Below are 18,475 nucleotides of genomic sequence, written 5' to 3'. Positions count from 1 at the left end.
GCTGGCACCGACCTCGCAGCCTCCTCTCCAAACACACACCCACACCCACACGCCCTGGGCACAGACCCCCAACGCCTCCCTTCCCGCGGAGATCCTTCGGGGCCTCCGGGAGAGAAGGACAGACGGACGGGGCAAGCACACGGAGGGAAACTTGTTCCTCCCAATCTCCTGTCAGGCAATTACTGGCGAGCCTGTGCCGGCAGAGGGGAGGGAGGAAGCGAGGGAAGGGCTCCAGAAGGGGAGGGGGAGGACGGAGGAGGTGGGGGAGGCGGGGGTGCAGTTGGTGAAACTCCTCTGTCTCCCGCTCATCTTTTCATTGCTTGCTCCTCTCCTTCGCGCAGACACCCCGGACCTCCCCTGGGCGCCAGCTCCTCGGCTCCAACGGGTCCAGAAACAAGTCGGATTTTTTTTTTTTTCTTTCTGGAAATTGGCTTTGGTGTGTTTCCCTACCTCCCTCCTCCCCCAGCTAGCCCCCCCTCCTTTTTTTTTTTTTTTTTTTTTTTTTTTTTGAGACATGGCCCGGGCAGTGGCTCCTGGAAGAGGAACAAGTGTGGGAAAAGAGAGAGGAAACCGGAGCTAAATGACAGGATGCAGGCGACTTGAGACACAAAAAGAGAAGCATTTCTCTCGGATCAAGGCATTGCCTCGCTGCCCTCTTTTCTCCAAGACGGACTGAGGATTTTACAGCTCTAGGCGGAGTTGAAGCTCTTCAGATTGTTTAGATTCCCCCTTTGCTCTATTTTCCCCGCACGTTCTCGTTCTCCCGCTTCTGCCTGGGGATCCGGCGAAGGGAGAATGGAGAGGGGGCTACCGCTCCTCTGCGCCGCGCTCGCCGTCGCCCTCGCCCCGGCCAGCGCTTTTCGCAACGGTAAGTGACAGGCGGAGGCGCGTGTGACAGCGCGGCGCCCGGGCTCACCGGTTGCCCGCGTCCGGCCGGGGTTTGGCTTCCCGCCCCAGCCGCGGGACTCACGCAGAGCTGCCGGGGCGAACCGGCAATAGCCACCTCCTGGGCGAAGGAAACTTTTGTCCAGGAGGAGAAATAAAGAAGTAAGATAGTCGGTTTAGGGCAGGAAGATTTCAAGTCCACTGCCTCCCTTCTGAAGTTGCTTGTTTGGTTATGGGGGTTTTCCTGCCTCTGTTACACGGCAGAGCTGCCTACCTTCTATGATCAGCACACCAATTATCTTAATAATGTTTCCTCCCAAAGGCAATTAGATGAGACTCCCTTTCAAAAATTTGATGGCTGTTGAAAGTTAATGAACACTTTACCAGGAGAACTTCCTGGTTCTTCTGCAGCTCTTCGAAACCGTTTCCTCGGGTGGGTGCCTGCAAGAGATAGCGGTTTTTTGGTTGCTGGAACTCCCTCCTCCGCCTTTGCAAATCGCCCCTAATGTGTCTGAAGTATGAATGAAAGTTACATAGTGTCAATAAAGGAATCTGATATATACAGTGTAAGACACCAGGATATCTGAAAATCCCTAGCCTAGTTGCAGCTTCCACTTAGCTTTTAAAACCACTAACTGTTAAGTAAATGAAAGAATGCTGGGTTATAAACAGTATCCCCTAACCTAAATAATGTATTTTAAAATGTGATCTGGTTGTAGGCATGTTTAACTTAGGCTTTAAAGTAGGTGAAGGCAAGAGTATGAAATTATCTTTACAGTAAGTCTTCAGCAATTATTATTAACTAATTATCAAATATTTACTTTTGTCTGGCTTAGATTTCAATCAAAGTAATTAGAAGAAAAGAACACCCACTACTTACTGTGGTATATTGTTTTAATAAGGGACCACAAGTGGAGGGGTTCATACCAAGAGGAATTTAAATCACGTCTTTATGATGGAAGTTAATCTCTTTAATATGCTTTTTGGAGGTTTTATGATTGAAGCAATAGATTTCCCCCCAACAGCTACCAAGCGGTGTTCTAAAAGATATGCTTAGAGGCAACACACACACACACACACACACACACACACACACACACACACTGTGAATGTGGAGTTCAATTTATTAATGAACCTGAGTTGGTGGCATCTTTCTATAATCTGGCAAAGGATAACATTCTCCTCCGATTGAAAGAGGTCAAGTGGTTAGACTTTAGAAATTACAGTAACCCAACCTCTGCCCTCCACAACTCCTGAGATTAAATCCATAGTCAAGATGTTCACAGGATGGATTTGAAACCTAATGCAAATAGCTTCCAGACTTTAGGTTGTGAACTCCATGTATATGTGTGTGTATGTGAATGTATACACAAATGTATATATATATGAAATATATTTTTAAATTTTCTTAGCAGAAATCTGGGGAATGCTGAGAACCTGAGCCTCAGTCTATGAGCTTGACTGGTTAAAGCCATGTTGCTATGCTTGCAGTGACCAGAGTCAGTAAATGCCTCTATAACACAGCAGACCTCTTAAAGCCATGTCCACCTCCTCGGAGTACCAGTGTCTGCTAAATTAATTCATTAACCTTATTTAGGTCTAATGGTCCAGAGTCATTAGAAATTGCTCTTTCTTAATCAACTGTTAGAGAGATTTAACAGAGCCAGGGAGTCTAGCAGTCCACATTATCTTATTACACTGTCACTTTCTCAGAAGTCACAGATTAAAGAGCTCTGGTGTGGTACCGAGTCCACCTAAATGTCTTCTGAAGTGACTCTGTGGAGTGACTAGAAGCAGTACTGTTTTATTTCACTCCTCTAACGGATGCCAGACACTGCCATGATGTTTGTATAGAGCTGGAGGAGACTTAATGAGATGGGGTCACTTTCCAAGTTTTCTCCACATTTAAAATAATGGAAGAGCCTCAGTAGAATCACATAACAGAGTCCAATATAATCATTAGTTGAGATTCCGAACTCCAGTTGCAACATTTCTTCTTGGCAAACCTTAAGCCTTTAAAAGCTAAGGCAAAGGAAACCAGTATAAGGGTACCCCCCGTCTAAGAAACATGGTCAGAAATATCTAGCAATTGAGAAAAACAATATGATTTATATTGTCTTCTTTTTAATTTATGGGAAATGATTTCTGTAATGCATGTAGCTTTATGCATTTTTGATGTGCACTTCATCTTTCATTTCCATTTGACCTGGTTTTCCTGTAATAAAATTCTGTAGATTTATAAATTCATGCTGAGAGCAAAGAATGCCATTCTCTTTCCACAGGGAATCTATTAGATGCAATATTAAAATCTATATATACCATTACTGAAAATTTGTGATTGATAGGCTTATGTATTTCACTGCTTTCATACCTATTCCTCTTACATAGTTTATGCACCAAATTTTTATTGCTTAAAATTAAGCATCAATAAATGTGGCAGCATTTCGGGCTGAGACTTTCCAGCATGAAATCCATCATAAAAAGTGACAATGAGAATCTACACTGAACAATAAAGCAGCCCAGTGACTGGTTTATTTGGCTCTCAGTGAATCATTTCAGCATTTGGGTTTTTTGAAATGAAGGCTCAAAACTAGTTAGCTCACCTTTCCCAGAATGTGAGACTGTGGCTTATCATATGTGATATCCAGACCTTGGTGTGGTGGGTTGTTGTTGTTGTTGTTGTTTTTTTTTCCCCCAACATCTAGGTAATTAGAATTAATGCTATGTGGCTATTTATTTTTCTTTCTGCCCAGTTGCTTTGATCTGGTCTCTAAGACTGAACAACTTTACTTGGAGCAGTAGAGCAGAATTATTTCTGCTTCACCAAATACACTTTGTTCTTTGTTGATCTGGATCTCCAGAGCAGAGATAACTCAAAATCACTTAGATTTATGGGCAGATAAAACAACAACACAAAAGGTTTGGCTTTAAGCCAATCGAAGTCTTGGATGACAATCCCCACTGATCAATGACATAGACCAGGCTTATCATCAAAAAGCCACACAAGGGGTCGAATAGCTTCTTTCAGTCACCTTCCACTCAGAACTTGCTACTTAATGCGATTACACTTCTTGGGGGGGGATAATTAAGTCTAGCAGGAGCTCCCTGGGGACCATGTTAACATCCATTGAGAGGATTTAATGTTTTTAACGCTAGAAGACCTTCTTCTTGGGAAGGAACTTTGTGGGGGGTAAGGGTGGAGTCCTGTCAGATCTCAGTCTACTTTTCTCCTGACCTAACCTTCCTGGGATCAAAGAGTGTTCCTTGGCGGCAGGGTTGTATCAGTGCCACCTGAAGGACCCACGGGGAGTTCCCCCTAAAAAGTTATGGAATAATAACCAGTAATTTATATATAAAGCTAGAATACCTAAGTGGTTGTCAGGGAAAGATTTACCAAAATGTTATTTTTATTACAGATAAGTGTGGCGATACGATAAAAATTGAAAGCCCCGGGTACCTTACGTCTCCTGGTTATCCTCATTCTTATCATCCAAGTGAAAAATGTGAATGGCTGATTCAGGCTCCCGACCCATACCAGAGAATTATGATCAACTTCAACCCTCACTTTGATTTGGAGGACAGAGACTGCAAGTAAGTGAGAAAGTATTTGAACAGGGCACCACACCGCCATCTTGTGGTCATGGATGTCTAAGGGGGAAAGTCAGTGTGTACAGTATGGGGTATAAATGAATCCAGGAGGGATTCTAATCTAGGCCAGATCATATGTCAATGGTATGGAAATTAAATTATGTTAAGCGATTTCTGAGTTCCCCAAACTAGGAATATTATGTTGAAATGTATAATCCCTCATATTCTTTTTCCTGTTAACACTTTTGGTTTCAGAACTCTTTTGTTAAGAAATGTGTCTATGTGCTTTTTTTCTTTTTTTTCCCCTGAAAAGAGGAAGAATGGAAACCCAAACTTTCGCTTGAGTTTTTATTAAATATTGTGGGTTACTAGCATCAACAGATGGTGAGGTTGGATATTTTTTAACAAATCTGTGACACATTTTGTGATTTAAGGACTGTATCTTATTGAGTTTGACGTGACAAAACAAATTGTCATTGAATAAAAATGAGGCATATAGTATAAGTCAGATGAGGGTTTTTTTTAGTAGATTAATGATTGCAAGTCTTAATGGAAAACGCAAAAAAAATTGTTAATGCACAGTGAATACAATGGGGCTCAAATATAAATTGATATTTCATCCATCAGCTTTAGTCTTGCTAACTCCTTCTATTGTTAAGTAACTAAGCATCAATTTATGTCGGATTTCATTATTATTATGAAAACATTCTCACTATAGAGACAGCCTAAATTATATTTCCTCACTTTATATGAAAGTACTAGTTGTGCAGGCTTTGCTTTGCACAGTATGGAAAACGTATTTTAACTTTGCAGGCGCAAGCAGTCCACTCAGATCCAGGTTTGCTCTTCTCTCTGGACACCAAGCAGACCACCTGTCTCTGTCTTGCCCACGTTACCCCATTCTGCCAACCTGCACAGGTTATATTCTGCAGACACTTGAACCTGAATATCTATCTTTAATGAAGTTTGGATATAGAAATAGTTTTAGCAAAGGAAAACAATCTACTTAAATCTCAGTTCCAAAGTGTTTCTCAGGGACTGATATGTTTTCCGAAGTTTGAAAATGGGTCAGTTTGATATAACTGTATACAATGTAAATAGGTTACAAGTTCCGTTGGATATAAACATTATTGTGCAGGGACATTCATTATTAAAAGTGTTCTATTTGCAAACACATAGCCCTTTTAGGGAAGAACAGAATGATATGAAAAGGTTCCCACCTGTAGGAGGTCCTTAACAACCTATTGAGTTGGTGCGGTAAAACTAGTGTTTTGTGCGCAGGGAAATGAGGTCATCTGGTTAGTTCAACATTCTGGTGCGTAGAGAATTAGCATATATTCATCGATCAATTTCCAAATAATCAGCATACACTACAGTGTAATAGAATTATGCCGATTCCAATTTAATCCTTGTTCTGTGCTTCAGGGCATTATATTGACTTCTTAATCTTGTATGAAAGTTTCCATTAATAGTGTTCAGTGACTGCTAGGAAACAGGGAGTTTGTTGTTGTTGTTGTTGTTGACGATATTCTGTATGGTGATTTTACAATGTCAGTCACCTAGACAACCTAGAGATTTGTTTTCTCTTTCATTTTATTTTAGTTTGTTTTGTTTTATTTTTTTTTTTTTGCTTTTTGACAATACTTAAATTTCTCTAAAAGATATTTTTAAGAAACTCAACGTAAAACACACTCAAGTAATAACATTATTCCCAAAGATAAGGTGCCATTACATTTTAGTAAACTCATGTCTACTAAATCCTGATCTGAGAGTCGTGACCATGTCTGTGTATAATATAATAGTTCAAAAATTCAGAATAATCAGGAGTCACTAGCAGTGGTGTGCTGGTCAATGCTGAATGACCGGATCTTGAAAGGGGGTGGTTCAAGACCTCATTTGTAATATTTACCAATTCCTGTCGTGTAAATATTCCCACTGCCAGTTTCAAACTATCCATGTGATGTCACTGTACACAGATTTGTGTACTTGTGTAGTCCTAAAGAGACATGTGCGATGGGTTCTTGTGAGCTGGTGCAAGCCAGTTCCAGCACATAACCGGGGAAGCCAGTTGAGTGAATTAATACATGTTAAGTGCTTATAACAGTGCCTGGCACACAGTAAGTCTTCAATAACTATTTGCTGTATCATGATGTGAGGTGGAGTATGGTGGAATTGGAACCTTCTCAGTTTTCTTTCTTCCTTCCTTTCCTTCCTTCCTTCCTTCCTTCCTTCTTTCTTTCTTTCTTTCTTTCTTTCTTTCTTTCTTTCTTTCTTTCTTTCTTTCTTTCTTTCTTTCTTTTAACATTTTGAGGCCTTCTTTTTCTTTTTAATTTTATCTATTTATTTTAAGATACAGAAAGAGAAGGAGTGTACACACATGAGTAGGGGCAGGGGTGGAGGGAGCAGAGGCAGAGGGAGAGAATCCCAAGCTGACTCCACGCTGAGCATGGCACCCGAGGTGGGGCTCAATCCCAGGACCCTGAGATCATGACCCAGGCTGAAATCAAGAATCGGATGCTTAAGTGGCTGAGCCACCCAGGTGCCCCTCAGTTTTCCTTTTGAAAAATGACAAGAAAAAGGATAATTATTATTTATAGGAAGGGACAATTTTAGTGATATCAGCATGGTATTCAAGAAACTGATGTGGGCAAGAAGATTGTTTCTGTCATTCCGCTGGTGAGACTTTTTTAAGGCTACCAAGTTAAGTGGTTTCTTAACTCTAGCAACTGGAGGGTTTGTTCTCTCTGAAGGTGCCATCTCCTGGCCAGCCTCAGAAGGCTGATATATTTAGCCTGATGAAGTCAATGGAGATTATGGCATAGAAAATATTTTTCTGCCATGTTTGGAAGTGTTGCTATCTGATTGTTTTATCAATGAAAATTCCAAAATGATAGAGGAAGAGCAACTGAAGACATTGCTGTCACTATCTTTCCGGGTTGGTCCACATGACTCCTGGTCACTGTTGAAGGTTGCAGTTGAGATTCTACAAATGGGGCACAATTCTTACAGTCGTTCGTGAAGTCTGCAAGAAGAATCCACAGCTTTAATTTAAAGTTAAAATTCCCTACAAAAATAGAAAATACCAATAACCCTTGGAAGAACAAATTCATAGACTTCAAAATTTTATGTTGAATGTGCAAAAGCATAGTTTCGTTTTTGTTTTTGTTTTTATTTTAGTGGGTTTGGGGCTTTTTTTTTTTTTTTTTTTTTGTAATTTACATTAGGCTACTTCCATAAAAGGAATTTGAGATAATACAAAATTAGGTACAACAAACCACATCCAACGAGCTAGCAAGCTTGTAGTTATCATTCCTGTTGAGATCAAGCTGTTTGTCTTATTGGAGATATTTAATATCACTCCCTGTTTCAGCTATATTATGTGTCTAATAGCAATAAAAAGTACTTGCTTTACCAATGTAATCAGGTTATTGGTAAGATAAAATGGGGTAGTGGATACGAAAGCCTTTTGAAAAGTTGAAACCTTCCCTCAAAAGAAGTTATCATTGCTATTATGATATCTTGAACAACTTGGTGATAGTTAGAACATTTGGAAATATGAAACTTAAGCATATGTCAAACTAAATATATAGATCCAGTAATGGGATGACCTACATAAAATACACCCAGCAATTTCTCTCAAAACCGTCCAGTATTTGTACAGTCAACTTCCACCATGTGAAAGCTTAAGAAATCAATTCCTTAGCACATTTGCTTGTTGAGAAACATCCTTAAAAGCCAAGTAAACAGATTTTTTTGTGGAGTGTAGAGATGGATGAGTAATTATTTTTTTATTGTTATGTTAATCACCATACATTACATCATTAGTTTTTGATGTAGTGTTCCATGATTCATTGTTTGTGCATAACACCCAGTGCTCCATGCAGAACGTGCCCTCTTCAATACCCATCACCAAGCTAACCCATCCTCCCACCCCCCTCCCCTCTAGAACCCTCAGTTTGTTTTTCAGAGTCCATCATCTCTCATGGTTCGTGTCCCCCTCCGATGTCCCCCCCTTCATTCCTCCCCTCCTGCTATCTTCTTCTTCTTCTTTTTTTTTCTTAACATATATTGCATTATTTGTTTCAGAGGTACAGATCTGTGATTCAACAGTCTTGAACAATTCACAGCGCTCACCATAGCACATACCCTCCCCAACATCTATCACCCAGCCACCCCATTGCTCCCACCCCACCACCCACTCCAGCAACTCTCAGTTTGTTTCCTGAAATTAAGAATTCCTCATATCAGTAAGGTCATATGATACATGGCTTTCTCTGATTGACTTATTTCACTCAGCATAACACCCTCCAGTTCCATCCACATCATTGCAAATGGCAAGATCTCATTCCTTTTGATGGCTGCATAATATTCCATTGTATATATATACCACAACTTCTTTAGGGATGGATGAGTAATTAAATAGATGAATTCTGGGAGGAATTTTTATTTTTATTTACATTTGTATTGTTTTATTTATAATTAAATTAAGAATTATTTCATAGTTTTAACAATACAGTAAAATGTACACAGTTACTACTTTTCATGTGAAGATCATGAAGACTGACCTAATAAATAAACAAACTATGAACCTAACCTTACAAAAAGTTTTTAGAGTGAGTATCAAGGGGCATGATTTCCTTAGGGAAGAGGAATGTTCAGGTTGTGCTGATAGTTTTAAAATGCAACAATCTATGTTCCAGGTTCCATTATGAGTCAGGTTTCATGACAAATAAGCATCAAAAACATAGTATTATAGCTCCCTGAATTCTTTTATTGAACATAGTGTGGTATCGATCAATCAATCAGTCAGGCAGGAGAACATCTGTCTGTGGGCTAATGTTGTGCTAGGATGTGTAGCAATACCAGCTGGTTTTATTGTTATGTTGATAAAAGGTGGTTAGAGAATGTTCTGAAGGAGAAGGTGTGGAAGGAATGCACCAGCAAAATCCTCCATGCTTGTGAAGTATCGAAGCACAGTTACAAGCAGAAAAGAAAGAAAAAAGCAACTTGCTGGGTGTTTTTCAGAAAGCAATGTTCATTGTGCACTGTAAATGGTTTTCTGCATTTACATTGAGCTAGTTAGATCTTACTCAGTGATAGTTTTCTTCGGTGGTAACACAGACATCTTGAATCTCATAAAAGTTTATATCTGCATAATAAACAAGAATGTCATTGATACAGTAGTTAGAATTTATGGAACTTTTCCGGTTTCCCAGCAATGCAAACTATCAGCATGATAATTTATAATGGGTTGTGACAAATACCGCTGAGCAAAGAGGTGTGTGATTACATTCAGATCAGATGTCATCATCTGGGGAGCAATAAAAATTTCACAGACATTGGGTTAAAAACATTAAGAAAATGAATGTGGAGCTCCAGAAAGAGTCTAAAAAGGTGGTAGTATTGGAGGGAGAAAGCTCAGTAGTGGTCTTCTTACTCACTGGTTCCTGACTTCAATGCCTGATTTGTCAGTGCCTTTTTGTAGGATTTCACCAAGACACAGGCTAACGTGGCACAGATGCTTTTCTGTCTATAACTTAGATGTGTAATCCCTTCTTAGTGGGACCAAAAATAGGTGTTTTTTTCCTAATTCAAAGCAATCAAAGGGAGGTTTCACTTTTGGAACTTCGCATGAAGTTTAATTACAAGAAAATCTTAACTAAATGAGATGATATTCAAGTTTTGGAATTTTGTTGGAATAAATCACACATTGTTTCTTTAATGCTACTTTTAAAATTACCTAAGTTATAAAAAAATAAATAAAATAAAATTACCTAAGTTATTACAAACTTTGAAACACTGGTCATTTCATTTATTTTCATAGACCATAAACTCACTGAATGAAAATTAATCTTCCATTAGTTTCTCAGATCTGATAATTTTCACAAATTGAATTATACAGTGGTCACTTTGTCATTTATTGGCAATTTGGGGAATATAAGTTCCATTTTTTGTTTCCCTGAGTACTATTTTTTGTTTCCATCCTTTCTTTTTTTACTTTGTTCAGCATGGGTTTTTTCATTAATTTTAATTTTTAAAATGCTGTGTTAAAATATTATTTACCTTGATTGGTGAGTTTTTGGCTTTTTGTATCTGAGGCAAGTGCCTTACTCTAGTCCCAGTCCTGTGTTTTAGAGTATCACTTAGACCAAAATGAAGTCTTTGTTTTATGGAAAACAGTGAGTATTTTAAGCCAAAATATTTCTCCATTTTCTGTATTAAGTATGGAAGTCTATGTACTTTTAATTAAAGTACAAGATGTATGTAGAAAAATACACACAGTATAAAGTTCGATAAAATTTTACAAGGTGAGCACAACCACATAACCAATCCAGAGTAAACATTTCCAGCTTCCTACAAAGAATCCCCCTTATGTTCATCTAGCCTTTGGCTTCAAGGACGACTACTGTCCTAACTTGTGTGATTCCATTTTTATAAATTTCAAAATGAGACAAAACTAAACTATAGTCTTAGAAATCTGTAGGCACTATCCTTTGAATGTGGTAAAACTCTTTGGCATAGAGATAGAACAATGAATACCATTCCCTTTCTAATAAAAAAAAAGAGTCATACTGAAGTGTATTCTAATGTTTTTCAGTGACTACTGTAGAAATATCTTGTATTCGTTACATATACTATGGGAATGTTAAAATACGCACAAAGTTTTCGATCTAGAGCTTGTTTTAGATGCAAGGCAAATACAGAAAAATCTTCCCCTTGCTTTATTTTTCAGTTTTTCATTGTTGGTTTTCATCTCAAGTAATTTCCCAACATGGGCAATGTGGGAGGAACCACCACCAAGCTCAATTCAATTAAAAAAACTTTTGATTGGATGAGAATGAACCCTTCTCAGAACAACTGCTGGACAGTGTTGTTGCTACCACCTGCAGCATCCGTGGTTACTACTCAGGCAGATAATTATCTACTTTCTTCCTTTTGATATTTTTCCCTATTAGCACTTATTTAATTTGAACAAAACCCCATGTGTTTAATAAAATTAATGTTCCTTTATTATTTTTTACTATAAGCAATCACATTTGATCATAATGAATTTTGAGCATTACAAGGTTGCTGTGTGTTAGGCATTTCTGTAATTTAAAAGAAGCAACCTTTATGAGAAGCTAAAAGAGAAGGTTACTTGAAATCTTATCAAATTGAATCAACATGTGCATGGCATTTCCAACCAGATTTCACTTGGGGAGCAGACACTTAAAAATTGATCCAAGTGAGACATATGCCTTCAGCCGGCGTGCATATTCGCAGCTCCTTTTTTTTTTTTTTTTTCCCAGCATAAAACTTGATACTTGCCTGCATGCTGACATACTCCAGCAGAAGCACACACACAAACACATATGTGCATGTGTGTGTGTGCTTGTGAAGGAGGCTACAAAATAAACTTAACTAATTGCCGTTGTAGTTATTCATCAAGGCTGATCATTAAGCCCAAAGAAGAACAAGAGACAAGATTAGTGTTCAGATCAGGTTCCAAATGCCTTCTAATTGGGTGTTTGTAATCAATCCTGATTGTAGGAGTCAGTGACTTGGCAGAACATAGCACCTCCAAAAAAAGATTTTTCCTGCTCTTCTGTGGTTGATGGAACTGTGTCTAGTATCTAGGTCAGTTAGGGATGGCATGAGGTCAGGATGACTCTCAGATTGGCTGTGAAGCATGCCAAACACATTATGCTGGCTTATGGTTGAAATCACTTAGTCTTTGCAGTTAGCTTAGCAATTGAACTTCCTTCATTCAGAACTCTACAAAATTCTGCAGAAGAGCAGAGAGGAAAAATAATCTTTTGGCTTCTCTCCACTCAATTGCCTTTTAACTTAACTATTTTTCCCGCTCGAGCCTAGGTCTATATTGTACACATCTTATATCTTATTCAGCCACCATGTTTAATTTTCTCCTTTAATTTAAGTAATCAATAGAGTGTTTGGGAAGGAATGGTCATGGCTGGTTCTTCCTGTCAGGTCCTCAGTCTATGCCCTCCATGACACCCACTAAGCACTCTGTGCACATGATCTCACTCAATCTTCCTGTCATCCCCATTTTACAGATGGCAGCACTGAGGTTTAGAAAAGTTAGATCAACTGAGCCCAAACGCTCAGCAGCTGCACCAAGTTATTTTTCCACCTTTGTGACTGATGGGGCTTGGGACGTGCCTTTTGAAGGAGGAAGTTCTTATGAAGTGTTGCCAGCTCATCTGGTATCCAAACAGCCATTTTCTTCTATGAAAGACCTCACAAAAGTTTGAATACAAACTAACTCATTCTGAGGAAGGACTTAATTTTTAAACTCTCGGTTCAGATTAGGTAAGAACTGCTAAAAACTGTGCACAGAAACTTCCAACCAATTGGTGATTTTCCACTCAGTAAAAACTTGCCTGAACCTGGGGATGAAATCCTAGCAGAAAATATCTAAATTCCAGTCCCTTTGGTTGATGGAGTTTGAAAGCACAAAGCACATACAAACACAATATTTACTTAAAGCCTGATAACCAGGCAGCACAAGGGTTCGATTTATACAGTTGGTTCGAGGGATGTGTGAGATCCAGCTGCATGCTGCGCTTCCTCACTGCCCAAAGTCAGAAGGCCACCTTGTCTTTCAAGTACTGCTCGTTGACTTCATCTCAGGCAAATGTCAGGCAAGTTTTGCTCTCCCACATCTCCCCTGTTTGTAAAATTTCAATACTTGTATTTGCCATGATGACTCTGAAGGGTTAAAAGGGAGAATGTTTGCTCAGGCACTGGATTCCTATGAGAAACAGAAGAGTGTTTTTTGAGAAGAAACAGATGCTCCAGAGTATTTTGTTTTTATCTGGTCAGATACTTGTATAATCAGCCGGCCAGGTTGGAGGTGACGGCTTGTTGCTTCTGTGAGTGACTGGCATGTCATGGAGAGAGCAGCCAGTCCCAGGCTGAAAGAAGACGCTAAATGTCTCCTTCTTCAAGTTGTTAAATTTCTTTAGAACAGCCAGAGGTGGCAAAGGCCAGGCAATATATTCCCGATTCCAACTTCTTGCTTGACTCTCCAACCAACAGATGCTACGAGCTGGGAAGGTATTGTGTGCAGTAGAAGCAATCACTGAAATGGCATGGAAAAAAATAAAATGTGGTCAAAACCTTAGTCCTTCAGAGATAATTTTTTTTTAATTAAAAGCACTAACTTCCCAAATTTAAAGAAAAAAAGAACACGTTCTTGACTCAAAGAAAATAAAGGACACAAAGCCCCCCAAGCTCGGTTGCTTGACTTCCACTCACTTGGGGTGATGTTGTTTTAGATGGAGCAACACCTGGCAAATGAGGCTGCTGTTTGGCCTTTTCTCTCAGTTCAGACCTGCCCATCCGTTCTTGAATAACTTGGGAAAGTGAGCGTTTATTTGTAACACAGATGGTCACAAAAAAAGATGATTAAAATATATGAAAACTTCAATTTCTGGATCAATCCACTCTTGGAAAAAATGGCAGCCACCAGAAATGGCAAATCCTCACGAATTCGACAGTGAGGCTGTTATGCATGCGGCTCTCGCAGACCACCCATCTGCCCAGGTTCTTCATTCTAACTGTACAGGTAAGGGTTGGTCTCCCCATTAGGTGGTGAGCTCTTTTAGGGCAGACACCATGTCTGACTTATATCAGTCCCCACAATGCTTTGCACATAGCAGGCACTAGATTAATGGGCCTCCACAGCTGACAGTTTTATCGAGATTGAAGACCAGAAAGAATAGAGGGGAAGCAAACAGTGTTGAGCCAAGTAGAGTCTACGGTTCACCGTAGGCAGTCTGGAGGAGACAATAGCAAAATTCAGTGAAGGGAGAGCAAAAGGGGCAATTCTGAAAACTACTCAAGCGGGTGGTCAGTTGGTCTGAGCGCCAGTCCTTCAAAAAGACTTGACACCAGCCACTTCCTGGACACAGAGGTGGTAGCTGCATTTTCGTGTTCTCAAAATCTGTCTGGGTCCCTCCTCCTCCATCCCCACCTACCCAGTCAGAGCCATCGGAACTGGGATTTTGGAGCCTCAGTCCACAGCCACAGGCAGGAGGGGCCGGGCCGGAGGGGCAGGCTCCCCACGCGTACAGCCCGCTGCCCCTCCACTGTCTATGTTTGAAACGCATTTTAGCCCCGGCTCCACGGGAGCCAAATCATCACTAAAACTGCCCTAGCAGCTTCTTCACTTCTACAAAGGGTAGCCCATAATTTTATTTTTCATTGAAGGTTGTTGACCCTGGGCAGAGGGAAGAGTGGGGTTTTTAGCACTGATTGGATTTTTCTTTTTTTTTTTTTTTTAAGATTTTATTTATTTATTTGCGAGAGAGAGCACGAGTAGGAGGGATGGGCAAAGGGAGAGGGAGAAGCAGACTCCCAGCTGAGCAGGGGGCCTAATGTGGGGCTCGATCCCAGGACCCTGAGATCACGACCCAAGCCGAAGGCAGATGCTTAACCAGTTGAGCCACCCAGTCACCCCCCCTTTTTTAAGGAAGAAGTTTTACATTTTCCTTATCCTTTATTCCACTGCCAATTTCTTTGTCCCTGAGTAATTGTTAGGTGATCTTGGTTCAGTCCTTTAAGACACATCCTCATTTCCTTCTTTAGCTCTTCTAGCCTCATACCTAGTGTGTGCGTTAGTTCATTAACTCGAGCTGGGGATTTCTGATTGTCAGGGGACTCTGTTAGCAGCTCCTGTGAAAAGTGTTCTGGTGAGGATCAGGGGCGTGTGGATCATAATTGCATGTCTGCCCGTCATCCCCATCTGTGAGGCAGGATTCCGGGCAGGAGGGCTGGCTCACAGTCTGTGAACAGTTTGGTTATGGTGCTGTGAATACCGTGGCTTTGACAGTGTCGACCAGTTCAGCTCAGGAGGATGTAGCATCAGGCTCTGATGGACCCTCACAGCGCAGACACAGCCTCAGTTCATCTTTTTCCTTCTCTTTTTGAAGAAAAAAAATGCTTTCCTTCCCCTACCTATCTCAGTGACACAGTGTTGATGACATAATGAAGGTGGAAGTATCTTATGAATACAAAAGAAATATGTTACATAAAGCCTAGGTATTACTATAACAGGAAGTGCATCCGCAGGTTTTGTTCCTTAAAATAAGTTCAGACTGTAAACAATAACGTCTGCATCCTCAGGAGGAGGCACTTATAAATATTTCAAAAGCACCACACATGTCCGCAACAGATAGTATCTCATGCTCAGCGTGTATTCAGCAACCAAGAGTTTCTGAATGCTTGTATAATAAGTTGGCTGGATAAGTGGGTTATAATTGCCATCTTCTAAAACTCCTGATGGGTGGAGTTTCTGGAAAAGTCCCACAGAAGATACTATCTCAATGTCACAAACTTGATAATAGCATTAATGGCTTTAAAGAAATCATAATTTCTTCAAGTGTGCCTGCAAACTTATAAATATATTTGGCACATCCAGATGGTAAAGCAGTCCATACTTTATGTAAGGCAGGAGCCAGGATCATGGTTGCTGTTACCGCAAGGATGCCAGTCCTTTCCCATCAGTTAACCAAAACTCTGCCATTACATTCATGTGCAAGAAGGAGGAAATTAGGTGGATTTTGTATTATAAATCCATAGAGAAAAGCAACTGCGAAAATACATGTTTTTAAATTGATGGTCCATCCCATTCTCGTCCCTTTCCCTCCACTTCTGGTGACCCCAGGTCCTTTAACTTTGCCATCTCCTTCCCACATTTCTGGTTGGGATGGATTTCCCAGTAGTGAGGAGGGTCTCAGTGACTATGATGAAAAGCTACTTCATCAAGCAGAAAGGGTTTGCTTTCCTTCTCGTGGGACCATTGTGGGCCTCCTCGGGTCAAAGAGATTCTGTGGGACTTTCCTACTCATGAGTAAAAGAAGTCCTCCTGGGAACTTGTTACCCTTCAAACAAATATTTCATCCTCTGCCTTCCCCATTACCGTCACAGGTACTGAAAGGAGCATCTACATTCTACCACTCTACCTTCTCACTTAAAACTTTTCAGCATCATTCCTGTACCCTCCAGTTGACTGAAACTGCTTGCTTAACTGTTCCATTCCAATTACTCTTCTAATGTCCAGACCACTGGCTTTGCCTTGACCCTGATTTCTTCACCCTTTGTACAACATTACACGCAATTGGCTACTCTCTATACATCGGAGCTTTCTTCTTCCCTGCATCTTGTCATACTGCACCATCTTGGATTCCTCCCTACCTCTCTTTTTGGACTTTCTCTTTCTCCTCTAACACTAAAAGACAGGCATTGGCCAAGGTTTTGCCTTTGCCCTGAATGTCTTCTCCCTGAATAGCTTTATTGATCTTAGCCACTCAGCTCAGATAATACCCAAATTTAGGTCCAACCCTACATTTGACCTAAGCACTGGACTCAAACTTCCAAATCCATTCTAGACAATGTTGACTGCCTGAGTGGTAGACCATTGCCACAAATGAAAAAATCTGATTTTGCACCACCCCTGCCTTCTCTTTCTCTTATTGAATCCTTCCTTTCCTGTGTATCCAAATTTGACTCTCTGGAATGTCTCCCAATTCCTATTTGTCCCCCAGGTGCTGTCAGTTTAAGGCCTCTACATTACAAATCTAAATTACCCTTCTTGTTTATCTTTTCTGTTCCATTTCTACTGCTACTGCTCAAATCCTAACACTTTTCAACCCATTCTTGGTGCTATTGCAGTAACCTCATAAACGGACTTTTCTCGATTCTTCCTCTTTTAAAACCTTGAGCTTCCTGTTCCCTGCCCCGCTCTGTCTGTGCTTCTCAGTCTTCTATAACATAACTTCGTCCTGTCCCTCTGGTCTATCTCCTGTGGCACCCTGATATAGTCTTGCCAAAATATATTGTAGTTCTTTAGACACCCCTGCTTTCTCACCCCATGCCTATTCATTGAATGTTTTCTTCACAGATGTGGGAAGAGTAAATGCCCTTCACATACCTTGTGTCCCTGTCAAAATGTTACACATCATTCTAGTTCCATCTGAAATGCTTCCTTTGTAAAGCCATTTCTGATAACCAACGACCAATTAAATGTGATCTCTCTTTCTCTGTCCTCCAACCCCCCGCCCCAAGAACCGTGTTTCTACAACTTTCATGTTCTTTAAAATATTGTCCTGTCATAATGTCATAATCATTAATATTCTGCTACTCTTCACCCAACTAGTTCATAAGGTGCTCAAGAACAGAGAAGGATATTGTTTTCCACCACTCGCAGAGCCTAGCATAGTGTTTGGCCTATAATAGGTGCTTAATTAACATTTCCGAATTGAATGGACCAACTGAAGCCTAGCAAGTCTTCTCGAGGGTGTTCACCTAGCATGGAAGAACCAAGTCAGCTTTTTAGGAAAAGCTCTCACTTAATCAGACTATTAAAATGCACGCTTCTCATTTACATGGTAAACCCTTGCTTTTTGTGGGTAGTGGAGTCAACTTTACATTTTTCCCCTAAAAATCTTTATTTTAAAAAAACCTAAGATTTCTACATGTCAGTAGCTTTAGCTAAATCTCAACAAATAGGCAGAGGTAGTGCTTGACTGAAAGCTTTGCTTTCTGTCTCATACTCATCTCCATAATCTGTTTTGGAGTTAGAGAAATCACATGTATTAACAGTACAGGCATATGTCCTAATTGCTGAGTGTTTTCTGACATCCCCACAACTCTCGGGACTTTGTGTCACTACTCTGGAAACTTTGTCCATTGTATGTTCATATCTGGGCTCATGGCCAAGCCACCTTTATATAAATTTAGCACAAATAATTTAGAGCCTTGTTCCATTCCAGCTGGCAACCCCAATACGTGCACGTTAACTTAACAGCAGGCTTGCTGGGGAAGTTGTATAAAGTGAGACTGTCCGGGACAGAAGTCAACACAGGATGCATAGTGTGCAGAATGGTGTAAATATGTTAGTCCATATTGCCAGGTAAATACCAAGCCCCAAGTCTTAGTGCAACTACATGAAGATACCACTCTGGGGAGATACTAGACTGAGCTAGCCCAGAGGTTG

General features: G+C 40.3%; 1 protein-coding gene across 9 annotated transcripts in view; it reads left to right on the top strand.

Moving 5' to 3' along the window:
- NRP1 (neuropilin 1) overlaps positions 1-18,475 on the top strand; it is a 140,202-nt gene that overhangs the window by 504 nt on the left and 121,223 nt on the right. For 5 of the 9 annotated variants that reach the window (XR_013449046.1, XM_078075352.1, XM_036118611.2 and 2 more), the window contains exons 1-2: positions 281-868; positions 4,302-4,476. Coding sequence is in view for 8 of the 9 variants with exons in the window: in XM_078075352.1 (XP_077931478.1) it covers positions 796-868; positions 4,302-4,476 (248 nt within the window). In the remaining variant the exon portion in view is untranslated. Of the gene's footprint in view, positions 1-29; positions 171-279; positions 869-4,301; positions 4,477-18,475 lie in introns of those variants that run through there. The other 4 variants (XM_036118607.2, XM_078075351.1, XM_078075350.1 and 1 more) reach the window with 3 other exon arrangements.

This window comes from Halichoerus grypus, chromosome 6 (assembly GCF_964656455.1).
Source record: "Halichoerus grypus chromosome 6, mHalGry1.hap1.1, whole genome shotgun sequence".
Lineage (NCBI taxonomy): Eukaryota > Metazoa > Chordata > Mammalia > Carnivora > Phocidae > Halichoerus > Halichoerus grypus.
The sequence above is the reverse complement of the archived record's forward strand: the minus strand, read 5'-3'. Positions and strand labels throughout refer to the sequence as shown.